This window comes from Mycteria americana, chromosome 5 (assembly GCF_035582795.1).
Source record: "Mycteria americana isolate JAX WOST 10 ecotype Jacksonville Zoo and Gardens chromosome 5, USCA_MyAme_1.0, whole genome shotgun sequence".
Classification (NCBI taxonomy): Eukaryota; Metazoa; Chordata; class Aves; order Ciconiiformes; family Ciconiidae; genus Mycteria; species Mycteria americana.
Genome location: NC_134369.1, coordinates 45,396,138 through 45,419,235, shown reverse-complemented (window position 1 = coordinate 45,419,235; position 23,098 = coordinate 45,396,138). Strand labels below are relative to the sequence as shown.

General features: G+C 40.6%; 1 protein-coding gene across 4 annotated transcripts in view; it reads right to left on the bottom strand.

The window, feature by feature from the left end:
* The window catches only part of LOC142410489 (signal recognition particle subunit SRP54), a 34,591-nt gene extending 11,576 nt beyond the window's left edge, over positions 1 to 23,015 (bottom strand). Inside the window, exons 1-16 of one of the 4 annotated variants that reach the window (XM_075503146.1) lie at positions 22,717 to 23,003; positions 19,005 to 19,124; positions 17,446 to 17,537; positions 16,774 to 16,858; positions 15,721 to 15,825; positions 14,400 to 14,466; positions 14,260 to 14,317; positions 13,411 to 13,561; positions 12,352 to 12,500; positions 10,861 to 10,961; positions 10,672 to 10,758; positions 10,159 to 10,232; positions 9,798 to 9,906; positions 8,882 to 9,052; positions 8,334 to 8,429; positions 7,543 to 7,664 (exon numbers count right to left, since the gene is read on the bottom strand). In XM_075503146.1, coding sequence (XP_075359261.1) covers positions 7,573 to 7,664; positions 8,334 to 8,429; positions 8,882 to 9,052; positions 9,798 to 9,906; positions 10,159 to 10,232; positions 10,672 to 10,758; positions 10,861 to 10,961; positions 12,352 to 12,500; positions 13,411 to 13,561; positions 14,260 to 14,317; positions 14,400 to 14,466; positions 15,721 to 15,825; positions 16,774 to 16,858; positions 17,446 to 17,537; positions 19,005 to 19,082 — 1,515 coding nt within the window. In that variant the 5' untranslated portion in view covers positions 19,083 to 19,124; positions 22,717 to 23,003 and the 3' untranslated portion in view covers positions 7,543 to 7,572. Of the gene's footprint in view, positions 1 to 2,683; positions 2,867 to 7,542; positions 7,665 to 8,333; positions 8,430 to 8,881; positions 9,053 to 9,797; positions 9,907 to 10,158; positions 10,233 to 10,671; positions 10,759 to 10,860; positions 10,962 to 12,351; positions 12,501 to 13,410; positions 13,562 to 14,259; positions 14,318 to 14,399; positions 14,467 to 15,720; positions 15,826 to 16,773; positions 16,859 to 17,445; positions 17,538 to 19,004; positions 19,125 to 22,716 lie in introns of those variants that run through there. The other 3 variants (XM_075503145.1, XM_075503148.1, XM_075503147.1) reach the window with 3 other exon arrangements.
* Between the last annotated feature and the right edge of the window lie 83 nt (positions 23,016 to 23,098).

The following is a 23,098-nucleotide window of genomic DNA, read 5'->3' as shown; positions in this document are numbered from 1 at the left end:
TGGAGGAGCACAGCAGAATCAAACGACAAGTTTTCAATGGGGTAATTCAGCTGAAACGGCATTATGTTTTCATGCGGAATTACATTTTCACGTAGAATGACAAAACTGACTATCCGGGGCCCAGCGCACTCTCTCTGCTGTGTTTCAGCCTTGGGAGCAGAGCAGGAGCAGAACAGCAAAGCTACAAAAATATGAATGCTGAAAACAGTGAAACCTAAGCACAGGGAGCACTCCTTGCTGCTGCTACAAAAGCGGGTGCCGCTTACTGTGAGTCAGTTCCGTATTTTTTGGAGCAAAGAGCACCACAGAATCAGCCTTTTATGAACATTTTACGCTCCCTTATTGGCATCGTACAATGATGCCATTTTTCATCTTTAGTCACAGTGCTGAAGAGCACTATTTCTTGCAACACAGCACCACAAATATTACTGTGATTAACAACAGCAAGCAACATGAGCCTCTCCTTAGAGCTCCTCTGAAGGCACAGCCTCTTCATCTGATTTTGGCTCATTTAACTCAAATGCTTCAAATATTTTAACTTAGAAAAAAATTGTAGTTAATATTTAAAGTTTAAAAAGCAGGCTTTAATTCCCTGCACACCCATCCCACACTCCACGTACACTACCTACAGTAAGCAGCTCCGTGTAGCTGGTAATGGTGCAAAGTTTCAGACAAATGCAGTAGTTCAAGACAGTAAGGATTCATCAAGGAATGATGAATCTGGTTCCCTTAGTAATCTGGTTCAGAGTCCTAAATTATTAAATAAAATAATATGTATCAGCTGTTCCTTTGGTTATTACTTAGTCAACAAACCTGGATGCGGGTTTAGTCATCACTGTAGCATTTGTCCTTTTAATTTTTACATGCACAACACCAATAAAAGCCAACTCTCCCAGCTGCAAGCAGAAAGTCCAGCATCAGTAAATTTTATTTATTTTTCCAAAACTGTGGCAATGCAGATCTATTCTAGAATTGTCAGTCAGACTCACTTTATAGCTCAAACGTTACAGTATCTCCTGTTTGAGGCTTTACACTTTTGATCTTCCTTTACAGTTGTTACGAAGATTGTTCTTCTCCACAGCTTTGGTCAGGTTGCCACCTCATTTTTTTCCACAGGTTCGTCCCTCTCCAACACATTATATGACTCCGAAAGACTCAGCATTTGTCTTAACCTCATGCCATAAAAGTATTTACTTTGCCTTCTACTCCGGCAACTATTAGACAGGAAGGCCAGTCACCCTTGTGCTTTCTGCCATGCTAGCTAACGCTCTGAAGGTACTCTGTCAACACTGTAGAGCAACTTTCTTTTTCTTTTAGATGTCCTGTTGGAATTTTTCTTGGCTCTGTGGCACCCATGCAAACCTCACCTGTGAGGAAGTCAGCATCTGAAACTGCTGCTCCTTGTTTACCCTCTTCACACCCACTCTCTTATCTCACCCTTTGGCCGGAAACAGAGAGATAGCAGGGCACGTTTTGACAGCGTTGGTACAATATCCAGCACAATGGAATTTCAGTCCACAACCAAAATGCCAAAATAAACAAACTACAATTAAGGCTGCGGTGTGCCAGGACACCTGCAGGTAAGCTAGGAGAGCTCACACAACTAATATTAGGTGATGCAATAACATAAAGTTTCATCAAGGAGAGGAAGAAGAAAAGCAAAAAGGAGAGCAGACTATTGACTTTGGCATCTTTTAATGTCAGACTCAGGTATCCTTACAAGAGCTTATGACCCAAAATGCCAAAGTCTGTGATGTCCACTCTCCCTCAGAAAGATGAGCAATTCGATTTGCACAGATCTACTGCCCTGACAGTGCTAGTTACTGGAAGGCTGGTAATAGTTCATGAGAAATATTTCTATCCACGCTATCTTGCCTGCCTTATTGATTTCATTTGTGTTACTTTTTTTGGCAAGGGTTTTTTAGGGGGTTTGTTTGGTTTGGTTTGTTGTTTTTTTTTTAATATTGCTTGACTTTCCACCCTTGTGTTTCAATTGAAATTAAAAAGCATGAGTCTTTCTGAAACAGAAGACAACAAAATAAGAGTCAGAGGACGTCTGTAAGAAAACAGACCCTCGGAATACAAGCCCTGGAAAGGCACCATGACCAGTGAAGGTGCAGTGCCTAAAAACACTCAGCGTGACGCCGAGGCCACTGCAAGAGACATCTGTAGAACGGGCAGAGAGCTCGCCAGGTTCCAGTCTGAGCAAGAGCTGGTGTCCCTGACCATCTCCAACGCCTTCGCGAACTTGACAGCGTGGAGGGAAGCGGAAACCTGTCTCCATTTAATATTTATCAGGCTCGTTTGTAAGAGGCTTTATCTGCCGGTGAACAGGGGACACCTGAGACACGCGTGCCCGCCGTGCTGACGGTAATTACAGAGCGCTGGAAGGACGGACAGACAGACGGACCGACCGACCTCCTCCGCCGGCAGCCAGGCCCCCCGCACCCCGCCACCCACAGCGAAGCACCGGCCGCGCCGGGGGCTCCCCCGCTCCCGCACACCCCCGGGGGGGCTCAGGCCGCGGCCGCCACCCCCGCCCCGGCCGGACCCCAGCGCCGCCGCCCGCCCCACCGCGGCCCGAGGGGCCTCGCCCTCCTCCGGAAGCGGTCTCCTGCCGCGCCCCGCGACGGAGCTACCGGGACACGGGAGAGGCCGCTCCGCCGGCCCCGGCCCCGCTCACCTGCTCAGGCTCCATGGCGCAGGCGGCAGCCGCGGGGCCGGCGGCGGGCGCGCAGTAGAGGGTGATGGCGGACAGCCCCTGCTCCATCCTCCCGCCCGCCGCGGCGCCGGGGGAGGGCGGCAGCAGGCCCGCCGCGGCCCAGGGAGGCGAGCAGCCGGGCGGCACCGCCCGTCACACCGCCCGCCGGGGCGGCGCTTGGAGCCCGCCGCGGCCTGCTGGGCCGCCGCCCGCTCCCCCTCCGCGGCCCGAGGGGTGGTGCCCCGCCGGGGCCGGCCGCGGTCGTAAGCGCCGACCCACCCGGGAGAGGCGCCCGGTGGGTCCCCCGGGAGGGGGACCGAGCCGCTACCGGCCTCGGTCATTTCTCTTCTCTCTACAGCCGGCAGCGACCGGAGCCCGGAGGAAGGCCAGGAAGAGACCAGAGGCAGCCGGGCTGCCAGGCCACAGCCATAACCTCCACACAGAAGGAAGAGTACCCCCTCCACAAAGAGGGAAAACCTCTGCATGTTGTGAGGAAATACACACATCGTCTTCCTAGAGTATTGAAAAAATCTGCAAAATAACAGAAGAATATTTTGAGAAGGGCATGAAGTTACATGACAGTATTTAAGAGTCCTCTCTCGAGAAGGGGGAGGTTGCTAAGCCTTTCAGTACCTGGCGTTGGCTCAGGCAATTCAATGCATTTTAAAGGACAAACCACAGAACAAGGAAGAAACGCAAACCAAGGGTGCCCTGGCCCCTGGGATGTGTCTGGGTGAGAAAATAACGTTTATTCCCAGGAGGCAAGGAAAAGTGCTTGTCAGATAATTGGTTTGCACAACTGCTCCAGCAGAGAGCTGGGAGTCCTTTTCCCCCAAGTCCGTGCTGAGGCCTCCTTACTGCAGGTGACAGCCCAGCCTGAACGAGGGACCAGGGCAGACCTAGGCAAAAGGCACATTAGCCAATACCAGCTACTAGTGAAAACAGCTGGAGGTGGAAGCAGTTGAAATATCCTTTCTATGGGACTGAGGAGCAAGTAATTTTTTTTTTTTTAAAAGGTTGGAGCTAATGGTTGTAACATGCACTTATTTACACAACAGCAAGAGCCATCCTTCAATCCTGTATCATTGAGAATAGCTTCCAAAGAATTACAGTCTGTAGCATAGACGGTGTCTTAGGCACTTTCTTGGTCATATTATCAAAGCATTATCCAGATCCCCTGACAAATTAAAGTCCCAGGTAAAGTACAGACGTACCAGATTTACAATTATACTAGCACAAGGCAGAAAATGTTCCCCTTATGAAAAGGGCTGACACACAGAATGTACTGTTGAATGTGTGATTACAGAAACACATGAATGAAAGATTAGAGTACTATTTTAGTTAGTACAGGACTGAACATCTGTTGTGTATGTTAAAACAAGAGGTATTACTTAAAACTGCAAAGAAACAAACTAATTTAAGGGCACATAAATACCTCTTACCCTTAGTAGAGCCTACATTCTGTTTAGTAAGGACTGGTTGAAATAGGGTAGCAGCTCTTAAAGAGCAGCATTCAATTGTCAACTAGCCACCTTGCTCTCCTTTACCATACAGCTGCTGTAATTGCAGTAGAGCAATGTTGAAGTTAATCTTTCACCTCCCAGAACAGTTAGCATTTGCAATTTAGACAAGTTAATAGATTTAGCAAGTGTCAGTAGTGAAAGTCCTGAGAAGAGGTAAAGACTGTTAACCCATGCCTGTGCCTTTCCACAGCTATTTGTGTGTGCTAACAGTTAATTGTCCAGCTCCTATCACACAGCTATTGACCATCGTAACTGTTTCCTCTAAGTAGGCTCCTCAGCAGAGGTTTAAGAATAGTTGCCATAGACTACATGCATCCTTTGCCCTAGCTGCAGTAAGAGGATATTTATATTTGAACTGCCAAGGTCCTACTCTTTCTTGAAGGAGTAAAAAAATTCTATCAAACCTGTTGTTCTACCCCTACGGGTAGGATTTTCCTTAGAAAGGCAGCAAACTGGTAAAGCATGCACCAACAATACACAATTATTCCACAGCTGGTGAAGGTCTTCCCACTTTTACAGAGCCACCCACCATCTTCCAAAAAAGTAAACATGCAACAGATACCTATTTCTATATTAGTGTGCTAGATGTCAAAGCTTATTAACATCCTGTAACCAAAGAAAAGGGTGACTGCAGGATGTCGCTGATTTTGAAATAAGGGTGCATGTCTAAAACAGAAATAGGCTTGAGCTTATTTTGTACATTACTCTCTTGTCCATTGGCTCCTTCTAGTGGCCTTCCCCGGGCGCTACAGTTACCTAAACCCTTCCTTACCCACTCCAAGTTCTCAACGAACTTCATTTAGCCATATGTCCAGACACCAAAACAGCAGACAAACTTGTCTGAGCAGCAGCAACAGCTTTCACTTAAGATATACACAGAAAGATAGACCTCAGGTTTCTATTTCCAGTGAAGTTTGTTTGCCTCTAACTTTTCAGGCTTCTTGTATGCCAGAGAAAACTTTTCTGCAAAACACAGCGAGATCCTGTGGACGATGAGTATGAGAAGCCTAATGCAAGAAAATGCTTCTGGGAGAGTTGTTACTCATGGCACTTGCTGGCAGTGTTTTACATGGCCTCTCCTAGCTTGATACAATTAAGTCTCCAATTCAGAATGCCAAATTGGGAAAATATATAGAACACGATAGCTTCTCTTCTCCTGCAACAACTTTAGGATTTTCTTCTACGCATTGTGCTCTTCAGGATCCACAAACAAAAAAAATTGCCTACACGCTCCAAAATTGTTCTCCTCCTATGAAGCTATGAAAGAATTTTATAGGCGCTCCTATACAGTTGAGCTCTCCTTTTAAGTGCCTCCAACATGAATCTTTTTTTTTTTTTAACTTGAGATCTTTAGGCAATTATTCCAAGAAGGCTCCAAAGTCTTTTCTACCTGGCACGTTAAGATAAGAGCAATATACTGCTATTTGTTTATTCCAGTGTATACCTTAGAAATAACAACTGACACATCTTATACTTTAAAGGAAATGCTTTCTGAACTTGCCCTTGCCAACACACAGCTAGTGACAGCTCTCTTCCTGTCTGGTAACAGTGGTAGTAGTTTGGAAATGGTGAACTAAAGACTAAAACTAAATGTATGCAATGAATTAAAACCAGAAAGAGTTAACTGTTGGTAACTTGACAGTCTGAGCCTGTCCAGAAGCACAGTGCTTCACTGTTCATCCTCAATAGGCCTATTCATCTTTGATTTCCATCAAAAGCATTCAACTTAACTATCCACTCTCCCCTACCGACTGCATTCCAAACCAAGATTTATTTGCTACTCTTTGCTGCATGGTTTTGTATATTGCATTGGTTTGTACTGCTCAAGAATTGAGAATACTATAAAAAAAAAAAAGATAAACAGTTTTAGTAAACACACACTGCTTAAGTAGCTGGCTACAGCTCCCCCACAAGCTGGTGATATGCAAGGACTCATTATTTTGTTACATTTAAAATACCAAGATCCAGCTTAACTAATCCTTTTACAGACTAACACTATGCATAAAATGCAGTGCTGTAGGTAAATGGCGTACCTGAAGATTTTTCACCATCCTCCATACATTGAATACACATACCACTAATCATGCAGAAGATACTTCCACATTATAAACTAAGTTACAGCACATTTATGTTTTATTAGCACAAAAGCAGTTACCTATATAAGCTATTCACTGTCCACTGTGTAAGCTGCCACCTTCTCAAAGAACTGGCTGACAGAGGGACACCCTTATTTTAGTTACTGCCTTTAATTTTTTATCTTATCTAAGCAAGAGAGATGGGTGTCCATTTACAACCCAAGCACTCTGCAGTATATTAAAATAAATTCGTAACATACCCTCTTGTCTTAAGATAAGGGTGAAAGATCTTACCATATTTGCCAAGATGTGTTGGCTTTCAAGGTTCATCTGGTCTACCTAGTTTCTGAAGTGTGCTTGTAGATTCTACCCTTCTGAGACCAACACAGTAAACTGAAATATTAAAAATGCTATAGGAAATCAAAATCAGACTGTAGCTGACTTGGGGCAATATGCTCTGTCAGATACAGCTATCTGTGTCTGTTTTGTTTTCAGTTCAGTACCAGCACAGAATTTCATCTAGTATGTATTAGAAATTATTTCCACAGCAGAAGAACTGCTTAATTGGCAGCCTGGTATGAAGATTATCTTCAGTATGAGACAGCTGCATACCTGTATGTTTTTAGCCACTTCATTCTTTACATATAAGGAAAGAACGATAAAATTCTGGAGAACAAAGTTATGTACAAACCTGAGCACAGCACATCCACCTAAAAATGCTCCAAGGAGAACACCTGAGCAGCAACAGCACATTTCAGATATTGAATTATTCTTAATAGTATCTATGCCAAACAAATATGAGTTACAACAGTCATTAGAAATAAATCAAACTAAGGAATTCATCTCATTACATATTGATAAAGGACAGTTATGAAAGAACTGAAGAAACAGGCCATTCCCTTGTTTATAACCACTTATATTTTATTTTACAGTATATTTGTGACATTTTATGTTACTATAACCAAAGATCAGGGTTGTTTACAAATATAATGGCTGCCATTTGATGTAAACAATTAAAAAGTGTCTCTAAATATTAAAATTTTACATCATGATTTTGTTTTATTAAATTGAATTACTCTTTGTGCCATCAGGTATTAGTGGAGAGGAACTACTTTAAGCAAAAATAGTTTTCAGAAATTAGATGTAGAAACTGAGAAGCCTGAACAGGATTTCAAAAGACCACTCCCCCCATTACTGTAAAAAGGAAGAAAGCAAATTCTTTCACTGAAGTTGCAACGAAGGGTCAACCAAGTCCATTTTTATTAAGGCTTCTTTACATATTATTGAATCCCATCATGCCTTTCATATTCCCAGCAGCACCTTGTTGAAATTGTCTCATCATTGACTGCAATCCTGCCATGCCACCTGTAGAAAATAAGGGAGAACATGGATGTGTTAGTTAACTCTGAAGCACAGCTATCTTGCTTCTGAGGCCTCATTACAGCACACATGTTATTTCAATAATATACAAATGCAAAAGCCCAAGACTGTCAAGCCAGGTTTAAATGGCTATCGAAAATGGACAACTGAGTGAGTAATTACAGAAAGGTCTGCAAAACACCAGGCTTAAAGTATATTAAGGTGACCTGTGCATTAAGATCTAGACAAAAGAAAAAACCTTGAAGGAATGACAATTATCAGTCTGTAAGGTTCTAGTATGGGAGTCTTTACTTAAAGCTGCTCTTGTCAAATTTAATTATTTGAGGCAAAACTTAGAAGGGAAGGGAAATTTAGGAATAGATTTGCTTTACCACAGTCATGCTTCAAGTCATCACTTTACTATTTCAGCAGATACCACTCCAATTGCTCATTTTGAGAGGTGAATCCAAATGAAGAGACTAGATTAAGCACTGATAAGTGCAAAGCATTCATAACATATGGACTAAACTTTCTGATTCTTGTTAGAAAACCTAGAAATACTTAATACTGATATATAATGCACACATTCTCACATCACCTTCCTCACTTCTATATTTCAAATGCTCCACTGTAACCGGCAGTCCTCTCTGGAAGCTGTAAAAAGCCAACACATACCCATATGATGAAGAACTCTTGGATCCATCATCTTTGCCATCTGCTGGTTCAGTTTGGCCAACTGAGATGGGTTTACATTCTTTGACATATCACCACCTAAAAAAAAATAATGAAAGAAGCAATCTTAAGAAAGTGGATTAATATATGGGGCTAAAAATAAAATAAATCCGAGTTTTACCTCCCAATTCTAGATTCAAATCCATTCGAGTCCATGATCAAAAGTTACATCAGCCACGTAAAATTATTTAAGGATCAACAGTCCCTGCACCCCATGTAACAGACTAAAGTGTCAGTATAGTAGTAGTAATGAAGTCTACATTAATAAAGCCAAAAATACAATAGTTTTCACTGGTAAGTTACACATTAGTGTCATGAAGAACAGTGCAGCTCTTACCAGTTACATAAAAGACCTTTCAAACATCATGAAAATGAGTGAACTACAACTCACTCTCTCTCCTCCCAACAGCTAATCTACATTTTTACATTTCCTCTGTGTTCACACATCAAGTGACCTCCCCACTGAGTTAATGTTTTACTTTTTTTTTTACCTTTGAAAAGCCCTTTGATGCCTCCCATCTTTTTCACCATCTGTGCAAACTTAGTGTATTGGGTTAAAAGCTCCTGAACATCTCTGGTAGAAACACCTGAACCTCTTGCTACTCTTTGGATTCTTCCTGGCTGCTTGCTGAAAACTTTGGCACCATCTGTGCTGTCAAGTTCTGCAATTACAGTGTGGGAAAGAAAAATCCATTCAGTTACTGACATTAAAATCTGTTACAGCTGGTAGCAAACTTGTTCTCATTATTGTTGGGAATTTAGTTTTCAGCCAGAGAACAAAAAACTAGTTTTAGAAGTGACAATGCAGAATTTTACATAAGTAATTGAGATATAATATTATAGGGAATAGTACTAAAAAGCTGTTATGTTCCTATGTTAATCACCACAATAGAAAAAGTCACCTGAATAAATTATGCTCTCAGCATACTTGGTCTTAAGCCATATTAATGTGTTTAGCACACAGCTAAGAGCACACTTCTCCTGCAACACTTATGGGTGGATTAGGAACAACACACCTTGTATTCCAGAGACCAGGCTATGTCACCAAGTAAATTTGAGGGTGGGTAGGAAGACAGACAGCAATGACAAATTAAAGATGAATGTAACTTTTTAATTACAGTATGAAAAAAGTACATTAATTTCCAATAGAATGCTTCAAAATCCCACCTATTCTACACAAGATAGAGCAGCAACAGGCAATTGTCAAGGTATCTCTTTAAATATTTAGACTTAGTGAGAAAGTTTGAGACACATGTAGTCTTTGCCATTTCTAAGAGTGATAAATGCTCCTCATCATTTTCTGTCACTGTAGATGCTGCCTTATGTGCAAATTGTTTCCAAAAAGATCTCTGTAAATAAGCTTGTTCAACAATGGAGAAAAGAAATAGCGGGTGAAGTTTGTTTTACCTTGGTCATTCATACTGTCCATTATAGTCATCAGTTTCTTTAGCCTTGCCATTGATTCCTGTTCGTTGCCTTTACTCATGAAGTCAGTTCCAAAACCAGGGATCATACCCTTATTTTAAAAATGGAAAACAAAACTGTGTCAGAACAGGCAAAGCTAACTTTAATTAAGCAGCCAGAAATATGGACAGCAAGTTTTAGTTCAGCAGTCATTATCGCAGTAGGCAAATCATTTCACCTTTCTGAAAAACATAAAGCACAGACTCTAGCACCAGTTTCAATGAAGGGTTCTAAGTTTACAGCAGAAGCTTGTCAAATATAAATGAAAATCTGATAACATAAAGTGATTTTGGGGATAACTAACCAAGATCTGACTGAATGGTCCCATTTTCATGATGTTTTGGAATTGTTCATACATATCTCTTAATGTAAATTGACCTGAAGTACAACAAACAAACAAAAAAAAAGATTAGCAAAAGTCACACTAGCATTTTGGTCTTACTGCCCTTTCTCAATCATTATTCTTTATATTTACAAGGTAAATACTACACTGCATAGATAAGTAGATAAATAAACCTCTTCAACTATTAACATGGCTAAACTGTTTTAGATGGCACACACTTAAGAGCTAAGCTAGTTATTCTGCAGTTATAGACAGTTATAGTCTGACAGACTCATCACTTGAAAAACGTAACTCAATTTACTTGCCTGCCACATTTATTAGAGAAAGAGTAACCATTCTTCACTATGCACATGAAACAAGTTACTTGTCTCTACATATAACACAAATTAACTCAGCAGTCTACATCCCTGAAATAACCTGCCATGATTAGATCATGGTAATACACCTGGTATTCAGGCCTTGGGAATAACTTACCATGTTTGAGCTTTTCTATGAGTGCTTCATTATCATCCAACTTTAACTCATTTACTTTATCTATCAATCCTTCAATATCACCCATACCTGGAAAAAAAAAGCTCCAAAGTTGGCATTAAAAATAATTACACTTTGATTTTCTATTATCCAATTCAAAGCATCTTAAGTACAGTTGTACACAGTACATACCAAGAAGTTTGCTGATGAAAGGCTGTGTTTTAAAGGGTTCAAAGTCATCTATGTGTTCGCCAGTTCCAATAAAAATAATAGGACTCTTTGTGGCAGCAACTCTGCAGTAAAACATATTTTATGAAATGGCCTCTCAAAAACCACCCATCTTTTGTACCACCTATTAACATAATCAGCTAGGCATCATCAACACAATGCATCCTCTCTAAAGTACCTTTCTTACTCCCTCAAACTAAACTATTAATGCAAAAACATCCAGCATCTAGGATAGGTAGCTGGGAGTAGCTGACAAGATGTTTCTCTGAGTAGTACTTTAAAATACAAACTCTGCTTTGAAGAATCAACAGAAACAGAAGTTGCTTATTTTCATTGCTGAGTAAGAAACTTGAGAGGAAAGAAAGAAAAATAAATCATCTCCATTTTATCCTAATATTGGGAGGTCAGATGAGACAGGCATTGATTACTTTTTCTTCAAGGTACCTCTTACAACAGACAGCAATCTCATTTTCAACACAGAAAAAAGCTTAGCCCTAATAAAAATCAGAACCTTTTCACAAATCAATCATTGACACTAGCTTTTAGATGAACTCAGCTTCCACCCTACAGAAAGTACAGAACTAACATGGCAAACTTAACACATACAAGTGCATGACAACCGCAACAAGCTCTTGGTATTTTCATTTTGCTCTTAAGTTTATTTTTCCATCACTACGCTATAAATAACAGCAAAATACATATGGCAGTTTAAGAACTCTAACACTTACGATCAAAGTCAGACAGTGATTTAGTAAGTTAGTGTCAGTTAACTTTGACTGTTTTGACAAATCATCTCAGCTCCACATAAGCTATATCATTGAAACGCAGCTGGAGATTCGTCTGACATGCCATCATATAAGGCTGAAGATAAAATGTAACATTTTCTAGTCAGTCTGTCAAGATACAGCACACAGGAAGTCAATGAAGAATGGAATTTGGGAAAGTATGACTGAAGACTAATTTTTTACCAAATTGCTGGACACTGGCAATCCATAAGTTTGATTTCCATTGCAGTTTTAAGGCCATTGGATATGGCTAGCTAGTTTTTCCCCTTTTGGGAAAAAAAATCTTGGACATTAAATGAGAAGCAAAACTTTTCAGGTAAGTTGTATCTATTAAGTCCAAATTTATATTTTTGTTAAAAACTCCTGATATGCAAGATACAATAAATATAATTGCTTGATGCTAGTCTCAGAAAACAGTAGTCTGACATGATAATACGCACTACTGTATTGGAAGTACATCATAATACTTGATTCTGACTGACGTTAAATATCAATGGGTAATCTTATCCACCAGAAGTAGGGTAGGAACGTAACTGTTACTGACTTAAATCTCAGATTCTGTGCAGTGTGACACTGACACTTTCACAGGACAGGTTTCTGAGACACTAACATATTTCATGGTTGTCCACACATGGCCAGATGTTGGACACTACTATATCACAATACTTACGCACTAAGAGCTCCACCTCCTTTTGCATGTCCATCAAGCTTAGTAACAATAACAGAAGCTACATCTACTTTATCTTTGAAAGCTTTCGCTTGAGCTTCACAAGCTTGGCCAATGGAAGCATCCATCACATAAACAATGTTATCTGGTTGCTAGGAGAAAAGAAAGATACACAAAAAATAATTTCCTGCTTTCTTAAACAGTGTTTGTGCATTATGTTCAGTAGCAGAACTTACTGCAGTAACAGTTAAGTATGTAAAGGCTGTGCAGTTTAAAATGAAAGGGCAACTGTTTTATGAACAGTATTGTCTAATGATCATTTTAAAACTCTGATGCTGTATTACTATGTGAAAGACAGCTACAACACAGAATATTAAAATTTAATAGGTTTACAGTTACTACTTATGTTGAGTTATTTTAGCCAGTACCTGAGCCAATAAGCTAATTAGTATCTACAAGCAATTAATGGCTAACAACAGCTTCCATTTGGTTTTACATTAAGAGCTTTAAGACATCCATTCCTCTGAAAGCAAGTTAGCCATTAGCAGAAGTTGTGTGGGAAGTGTCATATTGTCACGCAAGGCCACAGAATCAAAAAAATTGCCTGACTTTTTAAACCCATACAGGAAACACCAGCTTCATTTACATATCAAAACTGCTGAAAGTTATCCAATCATCTTCTGTTTCAGGGCAATTATTCGTGACAATCACAGAAAATGTAGTACACATAGCTACAGAAAACCAGACCAGACTGGTTCTTTTATATAGTTTCTCAATGCAAAGATCCTGAAAAGGAAAAGTTAAAGCAGGAACAGTAGTCTAGTTATGTACAAGCATCCTTGAATTACAGATACAAGAATTAACTCACACAGAACTATCAAGCACTGACCATCCAGCCTTTGTTTATTCATATCTGTTTGTAATTTCTAATATATTCTAGGAGTTAAAGCACTGACACATTCCAGAGGAGTGAAATCCACACAGAACATTAGGAGATAAACATAAATGAATTGTATTTAAATTACTATAACAGAAGTTATTGTATTTCTTGAAACTACTCACTATGGCATTAGCAACTTGTAACATCTCTTCAAACAAAGAGTCTTCCTGTTTGTGACGTCCACTTGTATCAACAATGATTATTTCAAAGTTTTCATTCTTAAATTTCTCAACACCTTCTGAGGCAATAATTACAGGATCCATTTCTGTATAACTGATCACAAAGAGAAACATCCCTATATATATATATTTATATATGCAATTCTTTGTTACCAAAGAAACTAACTCAAACTTTCATTACTTGACTGTAAACCTGTTAACTGTAAATCTACCTGGACTTAGAGAGGGACCTCCTCTTACGTCAAGCAAAAATTGATTAAAAATATGCCTTCCTAAGCCATTTGCCCTTACTACTCGGTGAACTGAAGCACAAAGGACTGTCTCACCTGCTGAAGACTGCACTAAGTTCTACTAGCCCTTCTGTGAAATAAGATTTAACTAAGCACCTCCAATGAAGCTCAGGGGAAGTTATTTACAGCTTTTATAAAAGCTATTTTAGGTACACTGCTGCCTCTACTTGACAATAAAAATTAAGGGTCCAAATATCATATCCTTTGATCTGTAAAGATACTTCTGAAAATCTGAATGCATCTGGTAAAGGCCTATAAACTGTTATACACAGAGCATTCTAGGGAATTAACCCCCAGATCTCTTCTTACACTATCCCTACCTGCTACTACTGGCAGACAATATACTGAGCTAGGCACAATTTTCATCTGATCAGAGCAAATACTATAATAAAATCTAAGTAATTAGGCAACACTGAATGGGGCTTAATGCAAGATGTTCAATAAGGAACAATACATCGTTGGAGTTGAATCATTCTCCAAACTGATTCTGAAAGATGCTTACCTCCCATAAAAGGGAATTCTTGCTTTTGTGGCATTCTGCTTTAACTGGTCAAAAGCACCTGTAAGACAGGTATAGTCAAGGGACTAAAAAAATCTGTAAGTATTAGAGATAAAGAACCACATCATTAAAGACTGTATTACCTGCTCTGTATGTGTCTGCACATATTAAACACGTCTTCCAACCTTTCCTCTGATAGAAGTATGCTAACTGTGAAAAGAAATCCAAAACAACTAGTTATACCAAAATCCCACTGGAAAGCATGACACCATATAACAGCTTTTAAATCACTGAAGTACATACAGAGGACAAAAAGTCAAGCCAGCCTTCATATAACTGAGCCCACTTAGTAACACTGTACAAGTATCAAATGTTAGCATCTCCATTATTTAGAAGAGTATGTTATACATATAATTATTAATGGCGAGATGAAAACAGCTGCTTGATACTGCTTCTGATTTCAGTTTCCTGAGCTAGGAATGACAACAAATAATTCCAGTTCCCATTTTACTAACTCCTGAATTCTGCTTACTGTTAATACTGCAGGTAGGACTAGCTTTTAGAAACTACTCAAAGCAATAATTACCTTCAATATTAAGTACTGTAACAGCTACAACTTGTACAGCTCTTTGTTTCTGTACTTTCAGAGGAACAAAGATATTTCCAATGCAAGGACATGTTTTTAAGCAACGGATGGAATCCTTACTTTCTTGTAATACTCAGCTTCACTGGTACAACGTACATTCACAGAACATTTGACTGACCAAAGACAAACTTCCAAAATATAGTTCACCTATAGAAGCACTAGGGAAGTCTTATGAAATCAGAGCAGTGATACATTTGGTATAGCCTATGTGTGAACCTCAGAAACAGATGACAAAAAAAAAAAGAAAGATGCATCAGTCTTTTTCCATAGGATAATTTTTCCTCCCAACAATCATCATAAATAGGTTGTGTCAATTCAGAGCATTCCTTTTTAGCCTTAAAAATGAAAATCCAAATTTCCTCAATTAATTTGGAGCTAGAACAGGTTTCATAGCACCCACTCATACTTAACTGAGATATCTAACACAGGGGCCAACTTCCATTGGTTCCCCTTAACAGGTAATGGAATGAGATAGGTTCCATTCATAGTACTAGTCTTAAACCCAGAAAGCAAGGAATAGAAAGAATCATTGTTATCCATATACAGTATCATTTCATCAAGAGTTTAGTTTAAAAAAAATCTCGAAGGAAGTCCTACAAGCCATAAATTGCTCCAAAAGAATTGGACGTTCATCCCATCTCAGAAACCACTTTACAAAAATAGCTCTACGTTGTAAACAGGTAGTACTTTCCTAATAGTACTTTCCTAGTACTAATATAAACACACAGACCACAAGCAAATCCTACCAAAGGATTCCAATGACCACTCCCACCCCCCAAGAAAAAAAAAAACATGCAAACAGGTTCAGCGCAAGTTACCTTTGAACAGGTCGTTGTTTTACCACTTCCTTGCAAACCAACAAACATTATTATATTCTGTTTTCCTTTGGTAGGTGTCCATGCTTTGACTCCAGGATCTACAAGCTATAGAACAAAGTACAATATATGTTGCAGATCTGAATTTCAGAAGCACACAACAGTCAGTGTCACGGTCATGCTAGGTGCCTGGCTTTATATTCAATGGAGCAAGCCAATTTTTGCATATTCTAGTCTCAATTTGGCTTAGATGCTTGCTGATTTACAGTGAACAGCAACAGCCCATGCAAGGTATCTATAGGATATAGTGTTATGCACAATAATTCTGTAATGGTAACAGCGTTAATTTCTTTCTAACACCAAGCACCAAAGTCAGGGTGGCATGTATATATGGCACAAGTATAACAACCAACACAGAAACATGACCTCCACCCCACCATCACTGCTCAAGATGAACCTTTTCTGGTAAGAATCCTACAGTACTGAAGACTTTTTAGGGTTGCTGCCTCACTTGTTGAATGAGCAGAAAGTACATACATTCCAGAGAGCCATCATATGGGTGGGCACAGACTACAGAAGAACAAAAGACTATACCACTGGAAAGGGGACAGAATACTGACACCTAGGTGCTGATTTGGCCAAGCAGGCAGATTAAAGAGAAACGTTGCCATGAATTGCTGGGTTGTTACTTAGCACTTTTTCAAAGGCTTATAAGTAGTTTGAACAAATCTTCACTCGGGTTGCAAAGGCATGTTTCTGGGACAACCAAAGACAGTCCAGAAGCTAATAGTACTCTACCCTTATTTTGTCTTTAAATTTCAGTTAAAAAGAGTAAGAATAGCTGGACTTGAAGCTTAAGTCAAAGTTAGTCTGAGAGATACCCAGGAAGCAGTTTCAATCAGAAGAATACTAGCGTTTGTAGTAGTAAGTAGCCTTACAACAGAAAACATAACTGTAGGTACCACACCATCACCTTAAAGCTTGGCTTGCTACTGTACTGCTTCCACAGCCCAGGCTGTACAAGAAAAGTGATGTAATAGAGAATTTAAGTCCTACCTTAACAAGTTCTTTAAAGACAGCATGCTGAATCATTTTTCTTTTGTTAAGGCCAGATGCCATTTCTTCAAGATCAATTGCAGACCTGAGTTTACGAAAACCATGAAACACTAGCATAACTTAAAGCATCACTTTAACCAAGTAATAAATGAAGCCTTTGCAACTGAAACAGCACTCTGATTTGCCTTGAGTTTTCAGATAGGATGTATTTAAAAAAAGACACATGCATTGGAGACATTACTTCTGTATGCAGGACAAAACCAGGTTTCTGAAATACTTGCATCTTTCAGACTTGCATCTACTTGAATTACACATCTGAAAATAGCCAAGGTAACAGTACTGGTCATATACACAGATCTATTTATATCCAGCACAGAACATGTGAAGATGAGGTGTCTAGGAAGTAACAAAGAACTTGTTTATCATACCACTCTGATGACAGCAACAGTTTTTTGAAACAAGACTATAACAGCAATAACTGACTAAACTTGACAAAGATTCTTTTGATGGAATTGGCTAGACATTTAGTTCAAACTGTATTTTCCTGTTAAAGGTAAACTGGGTGTGCCTAAGAAAACTATATAAAGAAAGAAGTTAGTTATTCTTCTGTAACCTCAAATTACAACTTTTACAAACATTAGAAGTTAAATGCATTTTGATTATTTCACTTACTTGACATTTTCTCTGAGTTGCTTCACAAGTTTAATATTAACATCAGCTTCCAGTAATGCTGTACATACTTCTTTTAACATAGCATTTAAAACCTTTGGAGTATAAAGGAAAAATGGTTTTATAATGCATAGTATTGACTAAGCCAGTATTAGTTCAAAATATGAATGTGAAAGTATATTTATGATATAACCAAAACTTTTACAAATTAAATGCATGCAGTCCTATCATTATATTGACTGCCACAAAAAAAGTCTATGCATTTGTTCCTATGGAAATACAATTTAAATTTCAAAGAGTAATTCTGGAAAACAAGGGTCCTCAATTTGTAATATGCACACTGTAACAAAGTAACACAGCACAATTCCTATTGCATTAAGGACAACAGCAGCTCGTATGGTAGCAAGACTTCCTAAACTTCCCAACAGATGCTCCTTAGAGACAGCTGTAACAGCCACAAAACAATCTCTTAACACAACGCAATCTCTGTAAATAAAAGTATTCCTTAAATGCAAGATGGACACACTGCTATCTGCATTCTCAGCAGAAACTGGACTGCTGCTCTGGGGTGTGCCTTTTAGGCAAACAGGTGCCTCAGGAACCCAGTTTAGTAGTTCTGAGAATTTTCAAAGCAAAAAGTCTTGAACAAAAAGATTTTTTGAAAGTAACACCTGCATAAATGGCCTCATTTGCACAGCTTGAGCTCTTGCAGGAGAAAAAGTTTCTACTGCTGAAAAAGAATTAACTGGGCTATATTTGATTCAGTTAAGGATTTGTTGTCTCCCAGCTGAAGATTTGTTAAAACCTTTCCTCTGTGCACAAGTTCCAACGCTACAATCCTCGATAAGCCTACTTTTAGTTACTTTAAGCCACCTGTCTGCCTACTTGAAAAGAGTTTCCAGCAATTGATTTACTCAGAGGTACTTCTAAACCATCACATCAGTTCTCCATCTTGCTTTTCAGTCCATATAAACAGAAAACATTTATACTTTCAAATTCTAAATTAAAAAAATAAAGACTATACCAAGTCAAACAGCTTCCAGAGCCACACACTGTATTGGCTTGAATACAAGGGCAGCAAACATGACATAATCCTCACATCTCAGACAGCAAAGTTTACATTGAAAGCTGTTTGTTCTTCCATATTTCAGCTTCTAGCAGCCTACCATACAACTCTATAGTCTGGCTGCACACACACACATAAATCAGAGCACTCTACATAGTCTCACAGCCTACCTTCCACCCAAACTTAGGCATGTCTTGCCTCCTCCAGCGTTCACCTCCTCGGAACGCTAATCTCTGTAAATACAGCCACCAGGCTCAAGGACCCTTTGGCCATGGGACCCACTATGCCTGAAGTGATTATATGTGTCTAAATCTGGTTCTAAGTTCTGGCAGTACTATCAGGAGGTTAAAATCTCTAGCTAGAAATTTTACTTGAAGGAAGAAAAGAGCTTCAGGATAACATCAATCTATTTCAAGCTTCTCATCAGCCTTTGAGAACTTCTTCTCAGAACTTTGCTTTCTAAATGTGAGTGCCATCACATATGCATACTACATACCTCTTCATTGATAATCGTTGCATTGCTCAGTGAGCGTAATGCTGAAGTTATTTTTCTTCCAAGATCTGCTAGAACCATTTTGGCGGCTTCAAGTACAACTCAGAAGAATCTGGAAAACAACTAAAAATTAAATTTAAAACTAGTTGAAGCTATGTCTTCACAAATTAATTATTCCAGTATCTTTTGGGTTAAGAAATCCACTTTGCATTTCAGAAAGCACACAAGTTTTACTTTTTTTTAGAGTTATTTTTAGCAAATATTGGCCTGAAGTTAATTTTAGGCTATCCTGATGGCCTAGTTAAAGACAGAGGTACCACACTGCAATTAGGAAGCATTTCACTGTCTGGAATATTTGTGCATTGAATTCACCATGAAAAAACAGTCCAGACAGGCTTCCAGAAAGAATGCTAACTGCTTTTTATCTTATCAGCAATATGCTACATGACAAAATAAAATCAAGCAGAACAGCCTAGAAGCTCTGCATCCTGCAAAGACAGTATGATCAGAAGCAAAATATTTTGCTAGCAAAGTTGAACATCATTGATCAGTTCTATTTATCTACCTTACACTAAATCAAACAATTTCCCACTTCAGTAACCCTACGAACATACTTGTATTTTAATAAGCAAAATTCACATTGTGTTTTTTAACAGCTTTATTGGAGAACCAGGCTATTTTTGTTCACTACAGGCACAAATCTTACCTAAAACCCTAAAAAGCATACCGCAACTCATAGTTAGGAAACCATAAAAAGTTAATTTCTGGAGGGTATGCATAGTCTAGTCAACATTCTAAACCACTCCACCTCCTATAAAAGGTGGTAAGATATTCAGGAGAACACATGGCAGAAACAGCAATCTAAAACTCTGAAAAAGGGCAAACCAAAATTTGTCTAAAGAGCAAAAAAGTTGCAACACCATAGTTACTGCTGAAATGGAGCACTTCAGATTCTTCTTGTTTATCTTCCAATTTCACAGTTGTTTTCTCGTACCCAACTGAAACTACTCCCTTGCTGATAGCTGAATTCAGAATCTCACATTTGAGTTCCTCCTTTCAGAACTGAAAGCAAACTTCCCAATAATGAGAGCCTCTATAATCAAAGTAACTGACAGTTTTCAAGATTTTATGGACTTCCCCCTCAAATGGGTAGAGAAGAAAACAGACAAGGCTGGTCCGTTTAGTAAAATGAATACATTAGCTATATCCTTACTTAATTTAAGAAAGAGGGCTCCAACCTAGGTAAGATAGAAAGAAGCTCATTTATACACATACTGAGATTTACTAGCTGTACAGGCCCCAAAAAGCAAGGCTTACGATGTGTTTATAAATAAGTACAAAGATACACTCCAAAGTAGATAAAACAAGTCACCCATGTCAGCCAACCTCCTGACTGCTTTGCTTAATTGAAAGTTAATATTGTCACAAAGTTGGTAGGTTAAAAAAGAAAAAAAAAAAAAAAAATCAAAAAACAGACTGCCAGTCCAACCCCTCCGATACCGAGGCCGCAACGCAGAACAAAGTCTCCAGAAGTTTCAGAAGATGTAGGATAAATAAATTCAGTCTAAGTACAGGCCTCAGATGTAGCAAATGATGCAAATAAATACATTTACATATTGTAGATTTAATGTACATTGTATGTACAGGCAGTTCCAAAGTGACATACATTACCATGCCATCTCGATGTTTCATAAAAAAATGAGTCTTTGCTTCCTAAGGAACTCTGCCTGTAAAATATTTGCAGATCAGTACACTAAACAGATATGGATGTCCATCTTCTTATTTTGCTGGAAGAGGACTTCTACATGACATCTGAGGTGGGAAAACTCCAAGTTTTCCTTACAGGGCATACAAGTCACATTCTTGCAGAATAGTTCTGAAAAAGCATTATCATCAATATGATCTACACCAAAGGGTGTCAGCAAAACAGACATTCAAAATGTTTTTCAAGCTCGTTTCCCATGAAAGTCACAATAGTGCAAGAAAGCCACCTTTAAAAATAGCATTGAATCTCAGTAAGCTCTGAGCTGCTAAAAGTGCAGCTATGGACAAAGCTCAACAAGAACACTTGGATACGAGAGATAAGAAATTTGATATGATGACCAACATACAGCAGCCAGGTGAATACTCAATATTTAGAGTTGGTTTCCAGAGTTCTATGGACCTCCAAATACAGAAAGTTAATTACGTCCTAATAAACGAATGTTTTCCCTACAGAACTCCAAAAGCTTCTTCCAACAGTCTTACAACAGAATAATGCAAATACTATGCTAAAGGGATGAGTTTAAGCATTTTAATATCAACTGCTTTCTCTAGCACATTAAGGATTTATAAGCCATCAGAATTACTAAGGGATGCCAAGTACAGAAATTAATGTAACTTTTCACGTACAGTCCATCCAAGTTGTGAGCCACACTACGGACAAAAAGACACATAAGCTGTCTTAGCAGGTAGCCAACTTCGGTTGGCAGGTAGCCAGAAGGGCATTAGCAGTGACTGCACTGCAGAATGCATATATGCTGCATTCAGAGCATCCATAGTTCTGGAAGAGCTTTTCAGCTTTAACACAGCACCCCGCCAACGCACTGAACAGGTTTAAATCTGGCAGGGCCCCACAGTAAACAAGCCAGGCTGTATCAAGCAGGCGTCGTGCTGAGCAAGGCCGTGAGCTCTACACAGTCCAAGCTGCCTTCAGGAGAAGCAGGTTGGGCACCTCCGCACTGAGCTCCCAGGTCATCCTTCTACTGCAGAGTTCCAAGACCGCTTCACTTGCTGCTGAAAGGCAAGCACTTCAGGAATAAAGGCCAGCAGAAGTAGTGGGGCAGGGTTTAAGTCACAGCAAAGCAGCAGTGAAATAACTCTGAAGAAACGGACTGCCTATCCATCTAGTATAAACTTCTAACCAAAATTTGTCTAGCTAAACTAGCAGCACTCTTTAATGCACAGAATTTTAGAAGGTAACAGGTTTAACAGATAACATCTGTTTAAACAGATGTTTTAAAAGTTAACAGCTGTTTAAAAGATAATAAGCAAAAGGAATACTTAAGGTCTGTATAATAAAGTTATATTAAAAATACATACATACACGGATTAAGATCGGCATAAAGTCTAATACTACAACCGAAAAAAAGGCTGATTCACAGGTGGAAATACCTTGAGCTACTGCACTGACACTCAACCCCAACTTACTGATTTCCACCTTCTAAAATTATCTCACAGAAGGGGAGGAAGGCACCCCCAGAGCCCCAGCAGGGACCGGCTATCCTGCTTACGGCCTGAAGCCCTCACTTTCGCAGAAAAGGAAAAAAACGGTGAAGGTACAGCCTTAGACAGGTGCTCGGCCCCTGCCTTTTCCCCTGTGCATCCAGAGCTGGCCACAGGCAACGGGCCAGGCACGGGACTGGGCGAGTCCCATCCCGGTGACGCGGATAGCCCGAGCTCGCCCAGGAGCCCCAGAGCTCCGCTCCTCCGGAGCCGGGGCGGCGCAGCCCAGCCGCGGTGCGGCAGACCGGAGGCCGCTGCGCGGCCCGGCCTCCGCCCCGCACCCGGAAGACAGACCCGCCGTCCGTTCCCCGGGGCCGACAGGGTCCGGATGCCCGCCCTCCCCGCCGCAGCACCGCCAGGGTTGGGCCGAAGGCCGCCGCCTCACCCTGAGAAGCTGCCGCCGGTCGCGGTCCCGCTTCGCGCCAGCCGCGGCGGCAGCCCGAGCACTCACTGGGAGCGCGGCGCGGGGCCCGCGGGCAGAGCCCAGCCCAGCCCGCCGCGGCGAGGCCGCCCAGCGCTCCGCAGCCGCCGCTGGCAACCGCCAGACACCACCGGCCACCGCTGCCCGCCGACCAGGGAAACGTCACCACTCGCCCTCACCCCGCGGGCCGCGGCTCGCTTCCGCTTCCGGGGCGCACGCGCGCCCGCTGCCTCGTAAGGTGGCCCCGGGAAACAGCCTACCCGCACCCGGCGGAGCCCCGCGGCACCGCTAGGAACTGCGCCGCGCCGGCTTAAGGGCGGGCGGCGCGGCCGCAGGCGGGGAAAGGGGAGGGCTTCCCTCACGGGCCTTCCTGCGCCGAGCGGGGAGGCGGGGCCGGGCACGGTGCCAGCAG